The sequence below is a fragment of the Rhincodon typus genome, chromosome 14 (genome assembly GCF_021869965.1).
Source record: "Rhincodon typus isolate 14 chromosome 14, sRhiTyp1.1, whole genome shotgun sequence".
NCBI classification, from domain to species: Eukaryota; Metazoa; Chordata; class Chondrichthyes; order Orectolobiformes; family Rhincodontidae; genus Rhincodon; species Rhincodon typus.
Genome location: NC_063345.1, coordinates 66049448 through 66075156, shown reverse-complemented (window position 1 = coordinate 66075156; position 25709 = coordinate 66049448). Strand labels below are relative to the sequence as shown.

The window sequence follows — 25709 nt, the reverse complement described above, 5'->3', positions numbered from 1 at the left end:
CTGGACCCTGAAGGGTCCAGACCCGAAACATCAGCTTTCTTGCTCCTCAGATGCTGCCTGGCCTGCTGTGTTCATCCTGCTCTACACCTTGTTATCTCTGTTATTTAGCTACTAGGATGGCAGAGGCCAAGTTTGTCTGTTTTTGTCCAGCAATTCCTGTGTTCATTCAGGAACCTTGGGATTCCTTTCTCTATTTTTGCTGTCACTATTTAATCCTCTCCTCCTCACTTCCTTCACAGTCTTGTTACTATTAGACTCGATAGCCTCTTGAACATTTCAAAAACTTTTCAAATTTGTTTCCCTGATGTTCATTTTCAGTGTCTCCTTCCATAACACTACTGTATATTCTCTCAGTCCAATTCTGTACCTTAAAATAATGTACTGACTCCAAGCGTAGTTAAGATGAGGCAAAGTTAAGATAGGAACCACCCAGCTGTCAAATTCAAATTTAAGCAAATTTCTTGCCTGATCTTTGCTTCCCGCAATCATGAGCTATGAAAACACAAGCTAAGGTATTGGGCATACAGACCATTATGTTTTAAAAGTGTGTTGCAAATTCAACTGCAGTGCAGCATTCATTGGCACCTTCTACATCGTCCCACACAACAAACTATGCAATCAGTAATTGATGGACAGATTGTGGGAGAAATTATTTAGAATTCCTAATTGCTTCCATATTCCAACCCCATTTAAAACATACAAAGTAGAAGTGCAGACAGGAGGGCACTACCAAATCAGTATACTGTAAAATGAAGGTCACAAAATTATTTATGATTTGGTTAAGATTTAAAATTGCAATGTTCTTACTGGCTTGGTCAAAATGTTTACCAAGCTCCTTTATGTACACTTGCTGCATATTTATCTAGATTCTGTTGTCAACTTAAAAGGTACTAGATAGATGTGAAGGAACTAATTAACGTTTGACGGTTTAACTGTTTGAAAATATTTGCACTGAGCTGCAACATCACCGTCCAGCAACATCACTGTCCATTTAGCTGGTGCCCAACCAAGACCTTCAACATTCACTGCCTTCACCATTGATGCACAATGGCAGCAGTGTGCACCATCGACAAAAAGCACTCCATCTTTCAACAGCACCTTCCAACCCCACAAACTGAACACCTAAATGGACAAGATGCATGGGAACACCATCACCAACAAGTTCCCTGCCAAGAAACAATCACCATTCTTTCACAGTCACCAAATAAAAATTGTGGAACAATCTCCCTAACAGCATTGTAGATATATCTGTAGCACATGGACTGCCATGATTCAAGAAGACAGCTCACCACCATCTTCTCAAGGGCAATTAGGAATGTGAGATAAGTGCTGGCATTACAAGTGATGCCCACACACCCAGAATATTTTCTTTAAACTTGCTGCGATGTTAGACCATTGGCTTTTACACTATTGTTATTGGCTGGAACCCAAACAAATTTTCATTCCAAGATCCAAGATCCATCAGAGGACTCAAAAACCTAATTTAAACAATGCATTATTCGTCTTTCGTACCTTATGAGCCATCCTTTAAAGATACTGTCTCATTCATAAATTTATATATGTAAAATATTCAAGGCAGCAGCAACAATAACTTGCAAATTTATAGCAACTTTAACATAGGAAAACATCTCAAAGCAATTGTCAGAACCTTATCAAACAATAAAAAAATGCTACTGTCCAAAGGAGGAGACATTAGGATCAAGATGACGAATACATTGGCAAGTTGCACGTTTGAGGGAGCAGCTTAAAGAAAAGAAGTGAAGAGTTAAAAAGGGAATTCCAGATCTACCATATAAATTGCTGAAAGAAAATGCCGAAGAGGCCAGAAATGGAATAATATTGAATTTTTGGAATTTGCAGGTCTGCAGCAGGTTACAAAAGTTAGGGAGGGAAGAAATCACAAACTTAAGGATGAGATTTTTAAATTGAAATGTTGCCAAACTGGGAGCCAACACATTTCACTGACTGCAAGTGTGATGGGTGAATGGGTGAATGGGATTTGATGAGAAATGAACATACAACATGCTGGAAGAACTCAAAAAATGTCTGGTAGCATCTATAGAGAAAAACAGAGTCAATGTTTTGATTCTGTATGACTTCTTCAGGACAGTTCTGAAGAGGTGTCATACCAGAACTGAAATGTAAACACTGTTTCTCTCTCCCCACAGATGTTGTCAGACTTACCAAGTCTTTCCAGCATTTTTGGTGTTTGTTTCAGATTGCCAGCATTCACCATACTTTGCCTTTACTGAAAGGTTTGATGAGAGGTGGGCAGGAAGAGCAGAATTTTGAATGAGCTCAAATTAATGGAGGGAGGATGATGGGAGAACAACCAAAAAGTGAATTAGAACAGACGAGATTGGAGATAACAAAAGCACAAGTGAGGGTTTCAGCTTCAGATAGGGTGGAGGTGAAATGCAAATGGATAATGATTTTGAGAAGTGTAAGTAGTCTGTTCTGGTGGCAGAGAGATATAGGGTCAAAAGCTCAGCTCAAGGTCAAATGAGATGCTAAAGGTTGTGAACAGTCTGCGACAGCATCCAACAGAAGTCAGGGATGGGATGGAGCTGGCAACTTGGGCACAGAATTAGGCAATAGGATCAAAACCAACGATTGTGGACCTCTTAGCATTTAACTGGAAGAAATTTCTACTGGATATCAGGCAAGAAGCGTGACAATACAGGAACAGTGAAGGGATTGAACCAGGTAGTGGTGAGATAGAGCTGTATGTGGTCAGCATCCATGTGAAATCTTACATGTTTTTGGACAATGTTATTGAGGGGCAGCATATAAATGAAGAACAGAAAAGGGATCATGGATGATCCTTGTAGATCTTCAAGGGGAATAGGACAAGATTTGAGTGATAGTCCGTCCTAGTTGATTCTCTGGCTCAACTGAAAAGGTAAGAACAGAACCAAGCATTGGTATTTACGAAGAGACAGTATGGTTTCAAAGGCTGCAGACAAGTTAGCAAGGATAGCTAGGTTTAGTTTTCCATTAACAGTCAAATAAGATATAATTTGTCATTGCAATAAAAGTTAAATTAAGACTTCAGTTCTTTAGCAGGGTTTGAAATCTGATCTGAAAAATTCAAACAGAGGATGGTCACACACTTAAGAGACAGCAACATCGTAAAAAAGGTAAAACAGGAAACAGTAGTCTGTAAAAAAGGAAAAGGCAAGACAATAAAAGGACTGACAGACAAAAAGCAGCAACTAACAAGTAAAGAATGTGAAGATTTCAAATGAAGACTTTTGACCTTCATGCTCCTATTTCATTCCAAGCGGTATTTCATTCTGTGATGTTCCAACATGACTCTATACCAGTTCTCAAACTTATCACATTTCCTATTTTATAAACTATCCATAATGCCCTTTCATTCTTTTTTAAAAAAAAGGACAATATTAAAGGTGGACAGTCTTCAAGAAAAAGCTCTAAGGAATCCCTTTCTGGCCCTAAAAATAAATCAGTTTTCATTTGAGGGCATTGCACGTTGGGACAAAGGAAGATGGAACCATCTCCCGTGAGCTCTTTGTAATTAGAAAAAAAGACAAGGAGATCTGTAAACACTAATTTGTGAAACTGCTCTAGTCACTGTGGTGTTATTGATCCTTCTGCAGACAAAAAAGGAGATTTGTCCCTGGTATCAATGAGTAGGAATGTGAGGAGCCACTTATTAGCTGGGACTCTATAACCTCAAAAAGGCAGTACAGACGAGACAGTCTAGAGATATTCAAAGTAAGTAGCAGGACAGAGAAAGTTAACTTATGGTAATAGGATTAGGTTTACGATGTCAGCCCCTCAAATCTGCTTGCAATTTAACAAGACCATGACCAATCAGAACTTTATTGGTTACCTTTGCTCCATCTACCTCAAAACCCTTAACTTCAACCTTAAAATATTTATCCTACAATAAATACCATTACTAAAAATAGAACAGTTTATAACGTCATCTGATTGATGCTTGTGGAATTTTACTGTGTTCAATTGGCTGCCATGTTTCCTATATTACAATGGAATTACACTTAAAAAAAAAAGATTTCATTGGCTGGGAAGCATTTTAGGATATCTTGAGGTCATGAAAGGCACTGAAAGCTTTCTTTCTCTTTTCCTCACTTAACAACAATTATTTCAGTCTTAAGAGCCCCCATTGTCTCCGCAATCACAGTCTTCTACAGAAGAAGAATATTCCATATTTTCACTACCTTTCATGCGAAAATCTGCTTCAAGTAGATTCAACTCCAAATCTCTGACCTCACCCTGAGGAAATGGTTGGAGTAATCTAATTAGATCACCCTTCAATCATTTAAACTTGAGAGAAGGCAAACTAAGTAATGGATATTCATAATTCAACCCTTTAATTCCCAATGTCATTCCACTGGTGAATCTGCAGTGCACCTTCTCCAGTGTGAATACAGCCTTCCTGAGCTGCACTGCCCAGAGACGGATTGGGTCAGATCAATATTCCAACCAAATGATGTACCACTTTATCATTGAAGCATTCCAGTCCCCTTGGAGTAAAGGGCATGGTTCCAAAGTAAATTTACCAAAGTAACATACCAAAGCAGCAATACAACAGAGGACACTGGGTTAAGGGTTGTTAAGCAAAGGCATCTTTAGACAAAGATTTCTAGCAACTGAATTGGAGTTACTTGAAAGGGTACTGAAAGTTAAAACAAATCATACACTCTGATGCCGAGTTGGTGTTTAGAAAATATGAGATTCAAATGGTCTTTGTCCTCTGACTTCAGCCAATGATCTTATGCAGGCAGAACCCCTTTAAGAATATCCACTGATCACTTCAAAAAGGCTTTTAGCTCAACTATTGAACTCAACTGACCCAAAAACTGTGCATTATGAACAGAATTGTTTGGCATTCAAGAATTCTAAATGCTTACACCATTCTAGCCCACCTTTCCCTCCCCACTGTATTGGGCAAGCATTAAGGAAGGGAAGCCACATAAATGTAATATTAGGAACGAAACTACCTTCAGCAACACTCCAGCTTTTCAAAAACAGAAATATTTTTAAAAATTCAAAATCCACAAGCATGATGTCGGTGATAAAAATGAAATCAACAAATTATTAAAAATATAAACAATTAGGTTTTTACCTTCAGTGAATCAAAGCAGGCAATGACACGACCGTTTTCAACATGGCAGCTTCGCGAAGGATGGGCAAACTTGCATTCCGCGTCAGACCGAGAACAAGTCCCTCTCTGGAATTCTCGACACACTTCTAACGTCAGCCATTTTGTGTCACGGATCATTGAAACATTCACAGCCATATTAGGAAACTGAAAGGATATGTGGGTAACCAAATCCCCCTCACTTTAATTTTTTCTGTCCCAACCCCCAGAACAGTAACAGTTTTAGAAAAAAGTGTATAAAAGTAAGTTAAAATTATAACTTAACAAATAAAGTCGTTCCTTTGGTTAAAAAATATATTTCTTTTCTTCTCAGCACTTAGGTTTTCAGTTAGTCAGATCGTTGTGCAGAAACATGACATCAGTCAAAGAGCCAATCTTAAATTAAAAATAATTCATCACACAAATGGGCGGGCATCAATTAACGGGTTAGCCCCTTTAGATGTGCGTTGGCAGAAAAATAACCGCTTTTTGTGCCAAGTGAAGAAGTTATTCGAAGGTAACAGCAGCCTGTCAATGGAATTCCGTGCTCTCCAGTAACTGGTTTTGATTAATTTTCTCGTAGCATATGTTGCTGTCGGTGCTTCGCTTTACAGTTAAGCTTCACTTCTCTTGGGGAGAGGGAGGTGAAGATCTCGGTCTTTCTCCTATTCCCAAGATCGTGCATTAACTGATCATAAGACAGTGGAAGATGAAGATGGAGTGAAGAGAATAAAAAAAAGGAGTGGGGTAAAATACTTGCTGTTAGACGTTAAAAACAACTGGGAGAAAAAAAAAAATTAGGCGTTCGGCAAAACGAAAAGGATAGATGATTTGTCGTCTCCAAGAGCTGCTTTAAGCAAAGCCAAAAAGGAAAAAAAAAAGCCAGAGACAGAAATCCAAGCAGCAGAATCTTCAGAAAAGGCACTTTTCAGCAACCTGTGGGGAAAGAAAGAAGACGTCAGGGAAAACAGACTGAAAATATACAAGCTCTCCTTCATAACCTTGATTTTCATATGACAGTCCTACCAACATGCCATAAAACGTTCAGACACTAACAGTGCAGCATTTTGCAGTCAGCCATTGGAGATTAAAAAAAAGGGCCATTTCCCTTCATAAAGCCGCACATGGTAAGGAGGAGAGCCAATTGGGACCAGCGTTGCAGTGAGAGCCTGGGCGACTGGCCAATGAGAAGGGCCGTCTCATATTGATCCTTTCTGGCAGACGTTCATTGCTATGCCCACTGCACAGAAAAATGCCTCAGCCTGATGTGCTTGCCTCTGCTGCACTAGAGATATGTACAGTAGGAGGTTTTAAAAGGAACACTGCCTCGTTGGCTGCATGCTTGGAGTCTGTGTTTGCATATTCAGCTGGGTGGCACCAGTCACTTTCAGCCTCCTGTTAGATTGCTTATATCCTTTTGAAAATGGCAGATCACAACAAAATAAAACGCCATACCAGCTGCAGCAGTGAGAGAGTCAGCTCGGCATTGCTCCGTAAAACGCTTGTAATAGTTTATGGCTGCGTGCCACATCCGACTGCAGCCAGACACAGTCTTCAGATGCAAGAGAGAGAAAAAAAAAATCTAGCAGGGTGTGGTGAGCAAACAATGCAGTCCTCACTGCGAGGGGGGAGAGAGACAGAGAAAGAGAGAGAGAGAGAGAGGGGAAAGCCTCGATTAGTCGCCATCCTTATTTGGTTTATAATAAAGCTGTATTATATTCACAGGATTAATGTCGATTTGTGGTTTGAAATACTCCACGCAGGCAAGTACACAACATTCAGCCAACGATGGCTAGGCCAGGAAGATAAAGAAGCCCATATCAAAACAACTTAGCTTTAAAATACACAAGAAAGATTTATTTCAAGTGAAGGAGGCAATACTTTAGAGTGTACACGAGGAAGAAATTTCAATATATCGCCAGGACAGCTAGAGCATGAAAAGCACAGGACACAGAAGGAAAACGCTACATTAGAACGATCACCTCCCACTGCGCAAGGAAAGCAATTTAAAAAAAAAATGGAGCCACACGCAGAGAGCAGGTAATGAATAATGGAGGCCATCTGCAATATTCTTACAAGTGAGCTCATTAAGTTATGAAAATCATTTCTATAATGAAAGTTGTCATAGGCTCACTGTGTTTGTCGATAAAATAACTCATTGCAAAATGGAGCATTTCAGACTCTCAACTGATCAGCAACTTGTACTGCGTTAGCTATACATCTTGCTGCAGCGGGATTAGCAAACTGAACCTCTGGGTTAGGGATGGTAGAGAATGAAACAAGCTATCACCTTCAATCCCTCATCCAGCCAGTGAAGATTGGTCTCCACAAAATGTCACGAACAGATGCAACTCCTAGGTCATTCGTCTTGTGGAGGTTTGTCTCACCACATCACAGACCAAGTCTGGCACATATGTCCCCATGACTCAGCCAACTTAGTACTGAACCACTCCTGATGGAAAGTGAAATCCCCAAGATGGCACTCTGTGCTGTTGTCACCTTCCAATCTCTTTCAAGTAGTAAACAGATGGAGGATTGTTTTTCATCATCTGAAGTAGGTCAGTTGCTGGCAATCAGGTATCTTTCTCCTTATTCGATTTGATACCATGAGACTTCATGTAGATGGAATTCATTGTTAAGAATTCTGACAGCTCACTTCCACTGGACTATACGCTATTTTACCACTCAGATGGTTCTGTTCTGCTGGTATGATAGGACGTACCCGGCAAATTTGGTGGAGGACGTTGGCTGCAAGATATGATTTGACAAGTATGATTTTGTTAGGCCGTCATCTGACAATTCTATGGGATAGTTCTTCCAACTGTAATACAAGACTCCTGATGTAAGATGAGAAAGACTTCAAAATACTGACTGCTCAAGGTACACCACAGCCATTTCACAGCTTAGGCTAATGCTGGATGAAATCTCAGACTTTTGAAATAGTTGCACTGAACCTTTTTATTTTCATTTAATTTGTTCATGAAAATGAGGGTCTCGGTAGCTAGGGTATTGATTATTACCAACCCCTAGTTACCCTGGAGAACTCTTGAACTGCTGTAGTCCTTGAAATATAGGGATATTCAAAGTGCTCCTAGAAAGGCCTTCCAGGATTGTGACCCAGCAACACAGGAGGAATGGCAATATAGTTCAAAGTCAGGGTGGTGTGTGGTATGGAATTGAGTTGCAGGTGATGGATTTGCTGCCTTTGTCCATCTACAGGTTGAGGTCACAGGTTTGGAAGGTACTGTCAGTACAGCTTGTAGATGGTACACATGGCTGCCACAGTGCATTGATAAAAGGTATTAACGATGAAGGTGGATGGATACGTGCCAATCAAGTGGCTGCTTTTCCCCTGGATGGTGTCAAATACCTTTTGTACTGGTGGAGTTGCACTCATCTTGGCAAGCAGAGACTATTCCATCACAATCTGGACTTGTGCCTTGTACATGGTGGATAGGCATTGGGAAGACAGGAGGTGAGTTTACTTGCCACATAATTCAACTCTTTACTTGCCCTTACAGCCAGAGTATTCAAATGGCCAGTTTAGTTCAGTTTCTGGTCAATGGTACCCCACCCCAGGATACTGGTAACGAGGGATTCGACAACGGTAACGCCACTCAACATCAAACAGCAACGATTAGTTTCTCTGTTATTGAGTTAGCAATTGTCTGGCATTCGTGTGGCACAAACGGGACTTGCCTCTTAAATCAACACAAGCCTAAATATTGTTCAAGTCTTAAATGAAACAGTCCATCAGCAAACAGCCCCACTTCTGACCATAATGATGGAAGGAATGTCGCTGATGAGACGATTAAACATGGTTGGGCCTAGGATGCTATCCTGAGGAGTCCTGGACCCGAGATGACCGATTTCCATACAACACCAGCCGAAAGAGAGCGAGAGAGCGAGAGATCCCAACACACATTTCCATCACCCCACTCCCAAAATTCCCACTGACTCCAGTTTGCTGGAGATCCTTGATATACACTCCATCAAATAAAATCACAAAATCACGGACGGTCCCTCTAACCTCACATCTGTGGTTCAGCTCTTGTTCATATTTGGGCAAGAGCACAAATGAGTTCAGGAACTGAGTGGCCTTGGCCAAAGCCAAACTGTGTGCGTCACTGAGTAGGCAATTTCTTCGCAAGTGCTGCTTACCTCTTCCGTCACTTTGTTGACTATGAAGAGAAGGGTGTTGGAAGGTATTTGGCCAGATTGAATTTGCCCAGTTTTTCAATGCACAGGAAATATGTGGGCTATTTTCTACATTAGCGGATAGATTCAAGCATTGTTCCTGATCTGGAACAGCTTGGCTACGGACGCTTAATTCTGGAACACTAATCTTTAATAATATTGTCAAATGTGGTCAGGGTCCATTGCCGTTGCAGTACTCAGTGTCTTTAATTATTTCTTGATATCATATGAAGTGAATCAAATTGGTTGAAGACTTGTATCTATAATGCTGGGGACCTCAGCAGGAAGCAGAGAATGATCATCTACTTGGCACTTCTGGTTGAAGAGGGATGCAAGTATTTCAGTCTCATCTTTGGCACTCATGTACTGAGCTTTTTCATCACTATGGATGGAGATATTTGAGGAGACTCCACCTCCTGCTAGTTATTTAGCTGACCATCATTTACAACTGTATGTGCAAGAACATCAGAGCTTAAATCTAATCTGTTGATTATAGAATCACTTAGCATGCAAACGACAAGGCTACATCAGCTATTTGACATGCAAGTGGAGTAGTGCGGCTGCACCAGATTGATGTTTCTTTTAAAAAAACATGTATGTGCTTCAGGCTACTCTTGGCAGGTCACCCTGCCTCCAAGTTGATTGTACATCTTGATGATCGTGCTAATGGGAGATAATGTGCCAGGCCATGAAGTTTTAGATTGTTGCTGAATATAATTCTGCTGGTCCTGATGGCCCACAGAGCCTCATGGGTGTCTAGTTTTGAGGTTACTAGACCTGTTTGAAGTCTGACCCATGCAGCACAGTAGTACTGCTAGACAACAAGATAGAGGGCATTCTCAATGTGAAGATGGGACTTGAGACTCCAAAAAAGGTCTGTGCAGTCATTACTACCACCAATACTGGAATGAATGGACGTGTCAGTCCTCTCCTGTGATAGGCAGGCAGACAAGGATGAGGTCAAGTAGATTTTCCCTTACATATTCCTTCACCACTCGCATATACTCAGTCTGACAGGTATGTCCTTTAGCACTTAGCCAGCTCAGTGCTACCAGACTACTCATTTAAGTCCCCTGACCGAAATGCATTCTGTGCTCTCACCATTCTCAAGGTGTCCTCCAAGTAGTATTCAACCTGGAAGAGTACTGAATCAACAGCTGAGGAAGTTGTCATAGGTAATCACCAGGAAATTTCCTTACTCATGTTTATCCTGACGCCATAAGAAATCCTGGAGGTCAAGGTGAATGTTGAAGACTCCCAGGGCAACTCCATCCTAACTGTATATTACTGGGCCACTCTGCTGGATCAGTCCTGCCAGTGAGACAGGACAAACCCAGAGACAGTGATGGTCGTGTCTAGGACACTGTCATACTCACTGAATTGTACTTTACAGACAATGTCAGATTATTTCTCTCCCAATTTTGATGCAAGGTTCCAGCTCTTGGTACATCCCTCCTGAAACATCCTGCTCTTTGACCCTACAACTTACCATGGTTTGGATTGTTTGAAGTTGTTGTTGGTGTACAGTCGACCAGCTTTGGGACTTGTGTTATACTACAATCATTTTGGGCATATGATGTCATTCAACAGCTAATTCAACTCAGCAGTATCTTTCCTTCTTGCTTCATCTGTCCTCAAGGTACTTCGCTACTTCAATTAAACATGTTACTGCAACTTTTTCTTCATCTGATGGATACCACATATTGCGCTGAATCATAAACCAATTAGAGCTTCTTTTATTGTGAGGCCATTGATTGGAGAATTTGGTGAAAATTTCCTATGTACTCACCATCATGTTCCCACAGACCACTCAGGGAATCAGCGGTCTTCTCTGCTAGAGAGGGGCGGCACAGTGGCTTAGTCGTTAGCACTGCTGCCAAACAATGCCAAGGACTCGGGTTCAATTCCAGCCTTGGGTGACTGTCTGTGTGGAGTTTGCACATTCTCCGTGTCTGCGTGTTTCCTCCGGATGCTCCGGTTTCCTCCCACAGTCCAAAGATGTGCAGGTTAGGTGGATTGGTCATGCTAAATTGCACATAATGCCAATGGTAAGGGGTGGGTCTAGGTGGGATGCTCTTCATATGGGTCGAATGGCCCGCTTCCACATTGTAAGGACGCTATGATTCTATGATAATTGCTCTGGGCTTCTGATTACTCACAGCAATAGTTATGGTGGTTTCTGAAGCCACATTTAAGAATTTCAATCAAATTACAGCATTATGAATTTCTTCCTGAAGATTGTCTGATCCTGCATAAAATTCCGCATATTGATCTGATGTCTCTGGTTACTTCAGTGCCTTTCCAACTGCTTCATGCCTCTTGCTTTTCCTTCTTATCCTATCGCCCATGCCATCCGACAGTGAGAAATCTACTCCCAAACGTTCCAATACTTCCTGACATTTCCAGATCCTTCTCGGCTGCTGTCACACTCTCCCACCAAGTTACTTGCCATCTCCCACTCCCTCCAAATCTTGAGTATAATCCAATCGTCAAGTCCTCAGATAAGATTGAAGCACATCAGCTGTGGACCTGGCGTACACACGCAAGGAAGGTCTGGCCGGATGAAGTCAAAAATGATCATTTTCACTCTCCCCAAACAAACTCTTCTTGGAAAATTAGACAATATTAGTTCTTTGCTCAACATCTTTTTGCATTTAATGGTGACAGAAGTCTTAGATATCCGTGGAATTGTGGTCAATTCTGTCACTATTGTTCTTTCCTCCCAGCATTTGTACAAGAATGCAAACGTTAGCAGGATTAGCCCATTTAGCGTCTCGAGCCTGCTCTTCCATTCACCAAGACCACGACTAATCTAATTGTGGCCTCAACTTCACTTTCCTAGAGTTCCTCATAACTCGGGGAATCTTTGCAAATCAAAAATCTAACCCAGCCTTGAATATGTCTAATGATCCAGCCTATACTGTACACCAAAAAGAAATTCACGAACGACCCTCCAACTGACAAAAACAAAATCTCCTCATATCAATCTTAAATGACACACACCCAATTTTTAAAATATATCCCATAGTTGTAGTCTCTCCCACAATAGGAAACATACTCCTAGCATTATACTCTCAAGTCCTCTGATGATCTAGTATGTTTCAATAAGCTTATTCTTCTAAACTTCAATGTGTACAGGTCAAACCTCGCCAGCCATTCCTGATAGGATATTCCCCTTGATCCAGGAATCAGTCAACTGAACCCTCTCTGAAGGTCTTCTAGTACAATAATTATTTTAAAACAACCTGTTTGGACATGTTGAGAGACATTTCCAGTACAGGTGGGACTTGATCTTGGGTTTTCTGGCCTAGAGACAGGGACTCTAGCACTTGCCACACGCACTCCCTAATGCGATTATACCTATTTCTCCTAAATCAACCTGTTCAAAGATGTTATTACGTACATCTGGAGCAGACAGGACTTGAACCCAGGCCTCCTGATTCAGGAATAGGGACACTACAACACTGTACCACAACAGGAACCTTCTAATACAATATTTATTTCCCCACCACCACCTTATACCTTTTTCTCATTTAATCTATTTTTCTAATCAACTTGTACTGAGATGTTATGACACATCTCTGTTGCAGGTGGGACTTGAAACTGGGCCTCCTGGTCAAGGGTAGGGACTCTACTGCTGCACCACAAGAGCCCCTTTAGTGAAAGTAAAGCTTCCTCTAATCAACCCAGTTTTCTAATCAACCTGCTCAGTAAAGTAATTGCACACCTCTCGAGCAGGTGACTTGAACCCAGGCCTCCTGGTCCAAGGATAGGAGGAGCCTTCTAATACAATTTTTGTTTTATTTAACCTATTTTCCAAATCAACCTGTTCAGAAATGTTATTACACACCTCAGAAGCAGGTGGGTCTAGAATCTGTGGTCTCTCGGTCCAGGCGTACGGACACTACCACTGTGCCACAAAGGCACATATCTTAAACTTTTTAATTGAGGGCTCACTGCACCCAAGATGGCCCAGCAGTAACGCTTATACTTTCCCCAGCTTACCCGTGGCTGTGTATAAGTTGTTTTATATACAGTGATCTGACCAGGAAAACACCCATGTGGCCAATGCTGTAGGGCAATGTTAAGGGCAATGCTGTAATTAAAATGGGGGTGGGGGGAGCGGAGGAGGCCAGGGAGAGCAGGAAGGGACTAAATCAAAATGGGAGTTGGAGGAGGAAATAAAGCACTCCATCCCCCGCAGTGCCCACCTGCTCTAAAAAGGTGTCAAGAACATTGGTGGACACCGCGTGCTCCCTCTCCAATGATCCCCCAGGCTTGAACGTAACCAGCAAAGAGAGTAGGCATTCAGCAGAGATGAGCCCCTCCGCAGCCCACCACCTGGACCTGTTTATTGCCAGTCTGGCCAGGCCCAGGAGCAGACCTATGAGGAGGTCCCCCGATCTGTCCACACCCCTCCGCACTGGATGCCCAAAGGTAAGGGGTGTGGGGCTGAAGTGCAACCGAAAACACAACAGAAGAGTTTCCAAATAACTAAAATGGGAGTGCAAACACCCACAACCAATATACACATTGTGCATGGACTCCACAGTGCCGCAAAATAAACAATTGGGCTGGGAGTCCATGAACCACCACAATCTGCAGTTATAACGGACTGCGGTGGGCAAAACCCTCCACCATAGGTCCCCAATGGAAACAGGGAGGACTCCCACGTAGACAGCCTTCTACTGGGGATCCCCACCACTCTGCAACAAATACGCATGTCGAGGTGTGTCCAGGCAGTGGACCCAAGAGTCAAGGTGGATTGGTGTATGACGACGACAACAAAAAATTAATACAGGAACTGCTGTTTTGCCTCTCTGAAAGACACACAACACACGTTCAGGAAGTGGCTCAGGTTGTGGGGCGCAGGCACCAGAGGGTAGTATGGGATCCTGGTGCCAATGTGTAATTCCATCTAAGCAGGTGTACAAGCAGATAAGATTCTACTGCACACCTGAGCATCCTCCAACTTGTGCAGGACGTTGGCTCCAGGCACTGCCGTTTTCGGGCAACAGATGGCATTGGGCACATGTAGACGTCTGCTGCCAATTCCCGTAGCAACATCTAGCCCAGGCCTCCACTACCCAAGAAGTCCCCAACTCTGGTCATCGCCATGGCCCTCCCTTCCACCAGCCACTCAAACCTACGATGGTAGAGGTGTGGATTTCTGAGCAACGGCTCTCTGATGATAGCCACTACACCTGACAGCGGGAAGGCCAACGGAAATTGGCCATATTTCAGACATTTATCAGGTCCTGATAAACAACAGGCAGTGTCTGAGGGCGACTTGCAGACCCTTGCGGTCAGTAATCAGCATCTGTATGACCTCCATCAAGGTCACACACCTGGCAGAAGCAATATGTAGCACACCATCCAGGAGGAGGCTCGATGGCATCGCTGCAGGGTCTGAAGGCTGAAAGTTGCCACCTGGGTGCGAAGGTACACTAGTGGCTGACAGCCCTCCTCAATGGGGACACTCAAAACCTCTGCCACGATCCGGTGCATCTTCATGGCCCAGAACAAATGAATCAACATTCTCCATATGTTTGTAACGGGAGTGCGCAGAGAGGTGTTTCTCAAAAGGGACCACAGCAATGAGGCCACCACAGATGGTTACGACCAGCACTCTGAGTCCTGTCCTACGCAAGCTGAGGTTTTGGCTTCTAGCTCCTGCCAATTTGCCAGCCACGATTCCTCAGCCAAGCTAGTTGCAAATATTTTCTAATCCACCTGATCCGAGATGCTGTGACATAGTGCCAGTGCAGGTGGGACTTGAACCCAGGCCTCCAGGTTCAGAGGTAGGGACCCTAATGCTGCACCTTTACTGAAATTAGAGCTTCCTTTAATTAATCTATTCTTCTAATCAACTTGTTCAGCAACATTATTACACAACTCTAGAGCAGGTGACTTGAACCCAGGCCTCCTGGTCCAAGGGTAGGGACACTACTGCTGCACCACAGAGGAGCCCTCTAATATAATTATATGCATTCAACTGAATGATCTTTTATCTGCACCTCAATTCCCAATTCTGAATTTGAGTACCCACCACGTCCATCATCATTTTCTGCATTCTGTTTCATCTCTTGTTCCTTTGATCAACATGCAACTCAATTCTTCATTGTTAAATTCCCTGTCCAGGCTGCCTACTAGGTCACATTCCAGTTTATGGAACTTAACCCGTCTTTCAAAACATCTCTTCTGCACTCTTCACTTTGAAAACATTTTCAAGATAATTTACTTAATCTCTTTAGGTAATCTTAGGGGGAGTGGGTGGGATGCTCTTTGGAAGGTTGGTGTGGACTTGATGAGCTAAATGGCCTGCCTCCACACCGTAGGGATTCTACAATTCAATGTTTTGGACATCATTATCAGGTCTATTCTGGTTAAACATCCACTCTGAAAAGTTAAAACACAAACCCCAGTAGGTGAGTTTGCTCTTTAAAAGGGATCATCAGTATTTGCAGATAACAAGGTGTAGAGCTGGATGAACACAGCAGGTCAAGCAGCATCATAGGAGCAGGAAGTATTTGCAGGTCAGTTACACAATTGTGTTATACTGGCTGCCTTTACACATTTTTGATGTCTTGGAAACTTAGATATGTCCAGGGAAAATTATCCCAAAAGGTGCCCAAAGCATAGTCTGCAGCATAAAACTGCACACAGTTTCTGACCAACAGTATGCTGACAATACAGCGATCAAAAAAAAAGAGCTCGGATTATCCTCCATTTTTTAAAATGGAATTAATAGTTAAATGTAAATGGTGTAGTGCAGTGCAAGGTATGTAAAGATCATTGGAACAATGATGAACCATTTAAAGTTGGAACTTCCTGTTTCACATGAAAAATAGAAATCAAATGAAACTAACTGTGTTCATAGATGGCAATTGAAGAAAATAGAACATTACAGTGAGAACTGGGAGCTTTAATTCTCGTAACTTAAAGTACAGTAGAAAAACATACAGCAAAATAAAAACCTGACTGAAAGGTTAAACACTGATGAAAAGCTGGGGTCTGGTAGGCCATGTTTTGGACTGCAGACACGATAATGGGCTTGCTAATACACTGTGATATACATTATATTGGAAGCAGTCAATTGGTGAAAGCTTTTCTTCACATACTGTGGATCATACCATTGTAGCTCCATCAGAATATTTGCATACTTCCATCACAGAACACTGGCAACAAAAGCACTCAAAACAAAACAAAAACATATTCAGGTTGAACACCACCAACTGATTCAGTCTTGTAAAGCTAGTTGGAATTCGGTGCATGATACGTGTGAAAGACTCAATGAGAGAAGAGGCCAAAACAGCTGTGCTTTCAGTTAGGTCTGTAACAAAACAAAATGATGCCTGAACACTTAACTGCATGATGAGAAATGGCAACTAACTGAGGACATCTTAGCATTTTTCTCCACTTTAAAGTGCGGTGCAACTGACAATTCTGCCAAAGTCAGTTTCAATTTCAAATCTTTATCAAATTCTTCATATGCTTCTCCAAACTCCCCACAGAATCAAAACCCCTTTCGAAAACTCCCTGATTTCAAGGCTGCCGTTCAACACTGTGGAGCTTCGCATTAAACCAAAACAATTCTAGCAAATCTGCACTTATTGCCTCTTTGTTAGATCCACGTCAAATACATATGGTTTCTTTTGTCTGCCATCCAGGTCACTGCTAAATTAAAACTTCTGCAACTGTGATGGGAGAAATAGAAAAACCTGAGTGCTGTAGCCTAACCAAATGTGCCCTAAGACCCAGCGCTGAATACAATGCTAGAAAATGAAAAGCTATAGTAAATTTTTTTAGGCGAAGATTACAGTGAAAAAAGAGACTAAGACAGTGAAAACTAAGTGCAAAAATTAGTCAGGGGGCCTTGTCAAACACTGGAATGCAGTCCATTGCAGTGGTGGAAGATGAATGCACAGCATTTTCCTTGACTTTTAAAACTGTTAGAGTTGCCTGTGCATTTCAGCATTATCTGTGCCTGCAGAACATGTATTGCCCAGCACTGGCCTTACTGCTAAACATCTGCGCAGAAGACGGACACCACAGCACGTAAACACATTGATTTTTAAAAATAAAAACTGGCATGAAAGTTGAAATACAGCATTTATAAACTTGATTCAAATGATTTTTCTTATTTCAGATCACATTATGTTATTGGGCAGTTGTGAGACATTATGTAAAAAGTTTGAAAAATGCCACAGAGGAGTGCTAATACCTTTGCAAAATAAAAGTCAATGGTTAAGGTGGGAGGAAAAAGATTTAAAAAAGACATGAAGGGCAATTTTCTTTTAAAAACAGAGTATGGTTGATATGTGGAATGAACTGCCATAGGAAGTGGTTAATGCAGGCATTGTCACATTTGAAAGACATTTGGATAAATGCATGAATACGAAAAGTTTGGAGGGGTATGGACCAAATGCAGACAAGAGGAACTAGTTTAATTTGGGAACATGATTGGCATGGACTAGTTGGAACAACGGGCCTGTTTCCTTGCTGTACGACTCTGACTCTGCAAGTGTTCTTCTGTACCCCCTACACTCCTCAAGAGCATCAGACAGGAATGGGAGAAGTGAGGAAAGGGAAGGATACAGATTCCTCAATAAATCCCCACAGTTAATGTCAATACAAAACTATTACACAAAAGATGTAAGCTTGAAAGGATAAACAATTCAGGATTGCAATGTCATAACATGTATCAACATTTTTGGGTAGAAACGGGATACTGAGATTGTGTGATCAGTCATGTCGTATTAAATGGTGGTGCAGGTTCATGGGGCTGAATGGCCTACTCAGAAACCTAGAAAATAGGTACAGATGTTTTGGTTTGAAAAGTGTCCTGGGGATTCTATACAAATACATTGAGCAAAATAACTAGGCCCACACATGTATAGCCCACCTTAAAGGGTAACATTCCAGAACCATGTATCCAAAACTCAATGTCATAGGGGGAATAAAACCAGGTCCTGGAGAATTTCTTCAGCAGCAGACTCATTCAATCCAGCAGAACTGGTCAGCTAGCTATTGATGATTTTATCATAGTTCTATTTGCACTAATGCGCAGTCCTTGAGGTATTGTTTGGTAGACAAATGCAATCAGGGTTACACTTCACATTACAACAGCCTGCATTTGTATGGTGTATTTTACACAGAAAAGTGTCTCAAGATATTGCACAGAAATACAAATTAGGCAAAGGCTGACAACAAACCAAAGCAGAAGATACGAGAAAATGTGACTGAAAGCTTGATTAAAGCAGCAAGCTTTAAGAGGGGCTTAGGGGACAAGAGAGAATTTAACTGGCTGTGAAGCATTTGGGTCTTTATAAAGGTGCAAAAGAAACACAAGCTCCTTTTGGACTCTGCTCCTTTACATCACCTTCCTTGATCCCATTTTGTAAAATTGATAGCCAGCCGAATACAGTTGGTGCTAAAGTCTGTCAGCTTTCCTGGTTAATACACACGATAATTTTTGTAGGACTCTGGCAGAATGAATTCAAAACAAACAAGGACCTGGATCTGATGCATCTTCAGCTATGTTGTAAAATAGAGTCTTGCCCACCCATTGCAATGTAATGGGTACATAAGGAATGCCTGCCCTTGCACCCCCTTCACTCACATCAGCCATACCAGCTGTCTGCGCCTAGTATGCACAATCACGTGAAGTATATCAGCCTGCAGAATGATGCAAATATGCCCGGGCCAGAGAAGCAGTTCCCAAAAGTGTGTGTGGGGTGGGGGGAAAAGAGAAGGGCCAACAATTAAAAATGGCATATTATATTATATACGAGTAGTGAAAGGTTTTGTTTGGAAAGAGGGGTGGTCTGGAGAAGATCAAGTGCCTGGGCTATCTCATGGAGATCACATACTTAGAGTTGGTGAGAAACTCAGACCCAAGTGAAAATGCTGAAGTAATAGATTGGGTTTGCCCATACAAACACATTTTATAAACTGGGATTCCAACAGTGAGGAGGCATTATACTGCCAGAGGGGCGGCACGGTAGCTCGGTGATTAGCACTGCTGCCAGGGGCCCAGGCTTGATTCCAGCCTCGGGTGACTGTGTAGAATTTGCACGCGCTCCCGTCTGCGTGGGTTTCCTCCAGATGCTCCAGTTTCCTCCCACAAAATGTGGGGTTTACGTGGATTGGCCATGGTAAATTGCCCCATAATGTCCGAGGATTAACCATGGGAAAAATGCAGGGTTATAGGGATAGGGTAGGGGTGTGGTTGGGATGCTCTTCAGAGAGGCGGTGTGGACTCGATGGGCCAAAATGCCCTGCTTCCACACTGCAGGGATTCTATGATTAATGAAATCTCTCACCGTTTACACAAGAGGATGTCATCAAACTGTCACCCTCAACCAACAAGACCCCAAGCTTTCAGCTTCCTGCTATGCATCAAAATAGCTGCTGCAAATGCTTAGAAAGGAGTCACTACAATTCACAATAATTGATAGTGCAGAAAGAAGGTTGGAGGTATTTCTGAGGGGTGTGATAAATAATACATTGAGGGAGATTTCTAATGTGAAAAGTATAATTGGGTAAGATTTTTAAAACATACTGTCAAACTTGTTGGATTGTGGTCCACTATATCCCTTTGATACCGATAAAGCTGGAACCACAGTATTCTACAGCACTGACATATGTCATTCACTTCACATATTTGTATCGGTTCTCCACTTCTATAACCTACAACTGATGTCACTGCCCTGTACTCTTGCTTAATCTGCTTCATATATTTATGTACCTCTTACAAAAGGGTAAAAATGCAATGATTCCCCACTCCTCATCAGAAAGCATTCCTCACTCTAATTTCTCCCTAAAAAGGAATTTCTCAAAGATCTCGCCATGATAATTTAATGATGATACCTCATCACAGACATACAACCCAAGCAAAGAGTTTTTCCACATCTACCACATCCTTCCATAATCGAAAACAACTTTCGATCTCTTCTTTACCTTCTCTGCTCCACTCAAAGTTATTACATTGTCTAAAGCCTTTCCTCAGAATTATAGTTCCCCATGCCTTGCATTATCCCAATAAATCCACATTATGTGCTCTCAAATGTATTTAAATATCCTTTCTATAGAGGCATAGAGATGGACAGCACTGGTACTGCCCTTTCAATCCAACCATTCCATGCTGACCAAACAATAAACAGATGACTTAACTGCTTGATGCTCCATCTGTAGCCTACATCTGTCTTGCAAAAACTTAAATCAATTTTGCTACATTATGGTCCCAACTGTAAAGTTTAAAAATCTGAATAGGCCTCAATCTCCATGCATCTTCACTTGGACTTTTCAAGAAATTACATATTTGATACCTTTGCTCCTTCTGTGCACCCTCACTTCTTTTTTAATCACCCTCACTTCTTTTTTAATCACGTGCTCTTGACCTGCATCCGCGATCTGTCTACCCATTCACTAATCCATCATTGTCTTTCGAAGCCTGTTCACCGTTGTCAAACCTTTCAGAGTTATGTCATCTCAATACGGCAACTCCAAATATCGGTATATGCTGAGAACAAAAGTGGTCCAGCATTGACTCTTAGTGCACATCGCTTCTAATTTTTTTCCCACACATAAAACAGAATCTTGTTTAAGTAATGGGCATCTCAACTGACTACTGTATAGAGAAACTTTGAGACTGCTGCATGGCTCCTGCTCAAGGGAGGCTTGTCACACCTTACACAGCTGTCACACTTGACAGGCCAGCAATAGGGCTTGGCTGAAATCAAGGACTGGGGAAGTGGTTGTCTGGCCTGAGAGCAGTGACCACTCCGAAGTTGACAGCTTGCTGAATTTGCCTGATTTCTTTATGAGCCCTTTCCATCGTTGCCCAAACCTTTCCATTTGACTGGGGATAATGTGGAGACATATGGTATTGAGTTTCCTAATCCTTTATGAAGCAGCTGAGTTCTTCACTCATGAATGGTGAGCTGTTATCACTCAGCACAATATCTGGTGGTTGTTGATGTCAGTTGGTCTAACTCCAGTACTCAGAACAGGAGTTGACAGTGACAAGATAAATCAATTCCTGCAAGAGTGAGAGGTTTAATGTTTTAGCGAAGATCTGTAGCTTGGATTGTGATTGGTTCACTGAGCTGACCAGTTCTCGTGCAAACACTTTATCTCCTTCTAGGTGACATCTTTGGCGCTGTCTAGCCTCCGCTGAAGTGCTGTTATTCTGCTGCTGCTCACCTAGAAGGGAGACGAAACACTTGCACTTAAACCAGTCAGCTCAGTGCACCAACCAACAACTCCAGAGTGAGGTTTACTCCAAGCTTTATTCATGGTCTGTCTGGCACCTCATGCTTAAGTGGCTACTTAGCCTGGGATTTGTTGAAGGCACTCCAGTAGCTGATGTGGCCCTTAATTTAATTGTTCACATTCGGCCAATAGAGCACTTCTCTTGCTTTCCTCAGATTACACTCAATTTCTTGATGGCTTGTATGGGTGCACTTCAACATCTCTTTAGGAATAATAACTATTTCTTTTTGTACAAGATGCCATCCTGGGCTATCACTTAATCTCAGAATGCTCAATACTCTTACAGTCACGTGTGTCCATGATGTTTTCACGACACCCTTTAAAATCACTACTTCTTGCATCACTTAAACAGCATTTCATTGTATAAACTTACTTGATTGATTTCAACCTCAATGTCTCTGCTGGATTGATGACTTCCAAAACACATTAAGTAGTTGCTTCCTGTTGAATTTGGAATATTTCACACTGTTTTAGCATCCTCAACTCTCTTCATGAGGATTGCTACTCTTGACAGCATGTCAGCAGGGTGCATCTATTTCCATGGCTCTTATATTAGTTCAGATGGTTTCCCTGCACATTAAATAACATTCTTCACAGATGGAAGGCTCAAAGGATCACTGGACTCAAAACATTAACTCTTCTCCTATGCACAGATGCTGTTCAGTTTCGCCAGCACTTTCTGCCTTTGTTTTAAATCACCAGCATTCATAGTTCTGTTTTATTTCTTTACACATGCTTTGGAACAAACAGAAGCAATACAAGAAACGAGGAACAAGAGTAAGCCCACATGGAAACTTGAGATCTGTGTTGAGCAGCTGTCACCTTAATTGTCTGCAGCTAACGAGAACGAAAATACAAATCAATGGAACCACATACACCTACGTACAACTGGAAAGGCTGTGCCTCCGCTGCAGGCAGCTGATCAGGAAGGAGTGATCTCAAAACTAGCAGAATGACAAATCAGACCCAGAGATGCACTGTTTCCGAATAATAGAAATAGATCAGCAATTCCCATGGCAACAGCACTCACCACAGGAATCAGATTCCAGAGGAACAGTCAATGACAGTGTGCTTGTGTACCATTAGGAGACCTGCATGATTGCAAGATCATACATGCAATTAGAGTCAGCATGGAAACAGACTCTTCAGTCCAACTTGCCCATGGTTAACCAGATATCCTAAATTAAGCTATTCCCATTTGCCAGCACTTGGCCCATATCCCTCTAAACCCTTCCCATTCATATACTCATCCAGGTGCCTTTTAAATCTTATAATTGTACCGGCCTCCACTTCCTCTAGCAGTTTATACCATACCACCCTCTGTGTGAGAACAGTGCCCCTTAGGGTCCTTTTAAATCTTTCCCCTCGCATCCTAAACTTACATCCTCTGGTTTTGGACTCCCCCACCCGGAGGAAAAGGCTTTGGCTATTCAGCCTATCCATGTCCGTCATGATTTTATAAACGTCTACAAGGTCACTCCTCAGTCTCCAACACTCTAGGGAAAATAGCCCCAGCCTATTCAGCCTCTCCCTATAGGTCAAACCCAGCAACATCCTGGTCAATCTTTTCTGAACCCTTTGAAGTTTCACAACATCCTTCCTATAGCAGGCAGACCAGAACTGAACAGAGTATTCCAAAAGTGGCCTAACCAATGTCCTGAATAGCTGCAACACGACCTCTCAACTACTATACTCAAAGCACTGACCATTAAAGGCAAGCCTACCAAATGCCTTCTCACTATCCTGTCTACCTGGGACTCCACCTGATGAGGGAGCAGCACTCCGAAAGCTTGTGATCTCAAATAAACTTGCTGGACTATAACCTGGTTTTGAGATTTCTGATTTTGTCCAACCCAGTCCAACACCGGCACCTCCACGTTTGTTCAGCAACACTCACCAGGACCTCACCACTAAGTCTATAAGTCCTGCCCTGATTTGCCTTTCCAAATGCAGCAACTCACATTTATCTAATTTAAACTTCATCTGCCACTCCTTTGGCTCACAGGCCCATCTGATCAAGATCCCGTTATACTTTAAGGTGACCTTCTTCGCTGTCCACTACACCTCCAATTTTGGTGTCACCTGCAAACTTACTAACCATAGCTCCTACATTCACATCCAAATCATTTATATAAAATGACAAAAAAAAAAGCAGTGCACCCAGCAACCATCCTTGGGCCACACTACTGATCACAGGCCTTCGGTCCGAAAATCAACCCTCCACCACCACCCTCTGTCTTCTACCTTTGAGCCAATTCTGCAGCCAAATGGCTAGCTCTCCTTGCATTCCACATGATCTAACCTTGCCAACCAGTCTACCATGAAGAACCTTGTCAAATGCTTTGTTGAAGTCCATATAGGTCACGTCCGCTGCTCTGCCTTTAATCCTCTTCGTTACTTCTTCAAAAATCTCAATCAAGTTAGTGAGACACGATTTCGCAAGCACAAAGCCATGGTGAGAATTCCTAATCAGTCATCGCCTTTCCAAATACACGTAAATCCTGTCCCTCAGGATTCCTTCCAACAACTTGCCCACCACTGATGTCTAGCTCACCGGTCTTTAGTTCCCTAGCCTTTCTTTACCACCTTTCTTAAATACTGGCACCACATTAGCCACCCTCCAGTCTTCTGGAACCTCACCTGTGGCTATCGATGATACCAATATCTCAGCAAAGGGCCCAGCAATCACTTCCCTAGCTTCCCAGAGTTCTAGGGGCCACCTGATCAGGTCCCAGGATTTATTCACCTTTATACATTTTAAGACGTCCAGCATCACCCCTCTGTAATATGGACATTTTTTAAGATGTCGCTATTTCATAGAATCGTAGAATCCCTACGGTGTGACAGCCCGACAAGTCCACACCAACTGTCTGAAGAGCATCCCACCCAGACTCACCCCCACCACCCTATCCCTGCACTTCCCATGGTTAATCCACCTATCCTTCACATCCCTGGACACAATGGGTAATTTAACATGGTCAAATCCACCTAGCCTCCACAGTCCAAAGATGTGTGAGGAAACTGGAGCACCCAGAGGAAACCTGCACAGACCCGAGGAGAATGGCCAAACTCCATACAGTCACCCAAGGCTGGAATTGAACCCAGATCCCTAGCACTGTGAGGCAGCAGTGCTAACCACTGAGCTACCATGCTGCCCAAAGTTCTCTATCTTCCATATCCTTCCCCATAGTAAACAATGATGTAAAATATTTGTTTAGTATCCCCCCCCCTCCTGTGATTCTACACACAAGCAGCTTTGCTGATCTTTAAGGGGCTCTATTCCCTCCCTTGTTACTCTTTTGTCCTTAATGCATTTTTAGAATCCCTTTGGATTCTCCTCAACCCGACTTGTCAAAGTTGTCTCACGTCCCCTTTTTGACTTCGTGATTTCCCTCTTAAGTATACTCCTACTGCCTTTATACACTTCTCAGGATTCACTTGATCTCTGCTGTCTATACCCGACATATGCTTCCTTCTTACTCTTGACCAAAACCTCAATTTCTCTAGTCATCCAGCATTCCTTACACCTACCAGCCTTGCTCTTCACCCTAACAGGAACATACTGTCTCTGAACTCTCGTTATCTCATTTTTGAAGCTTCTCATTTTTCAGCCGTCCCTTTGCCTGCGAATAACCATCCCCAATCAACTTTTGGAAGTTCTTGCCCAATACCGTCAAAATTGGCCTTCCTTCAATTTAGAACCTTAACCTTTTAGATCCCATTTATTCTTTTCCATTCCTGTTTTGAAACTAATAGAATTATGGTCACTGGCCCCAAAGTGCTCCCTCACTGACACCTCAGTCACATGCCTCATTTCCCAAGAGTAGGTCAAGTTTTGCTCCTTCTCTAGTAGTTACATCCACATACTTAAATTCCCCTCCATCCAAGACCTTAACACTATGGCAGTCCAAGTCTGTTTGGAAAGTTAAAACCCCCTAACATATCCAACCTATTTTCTTTTTTAAACAGATAACTGAGATCTCCTTACAAATGTTTCTCAATTTCTGGCATTTTTTTTGGGGCAGTGGGGGTCTACAGTACAATCCCAATAAGCTGATCGTCCCTTTATTATTTCTCAGTTCCATCCAAATAACTTCCATGGACGTAC

The 25709-nt window shown here is 42.3% G+C and overlaps 1 protein-coding gene across 10 annotated transcripts in view; it reads right to left on the bottom strand.

The window, feature by feature from the left end:
* LOC109920579 (muscleblind-like protein 3) overlaps positions 1-25709 on the bottom strand; it is a 144380-nt gene that overhangs the window by 100842 nt on the left and 17829 nt on the right. For 5 of the 10 annotated variants that reach the window (XM_048605038.1, XM_048605040.1, XM_048605046.1 and 2 more), the window contains one exon: positions 5114-6064. In XM_048605038.1, the coding sequence (XP_048460995.1) occupies positions 5114-5287 (174 nt within the window). In that variant the 5' untranslated portion in view covers positions 5288-6064. Of the gene's footprint in view, positions 1-5113; positions 6065-6154; positions 6248-7418; positions 7877-25709 lie in introns of those variants that run through there. The other 5 variants (XM_048605041.1, XM_048605039.1, XM_048605043.1 and 2 more) reach the window with 4 other exon arrangements.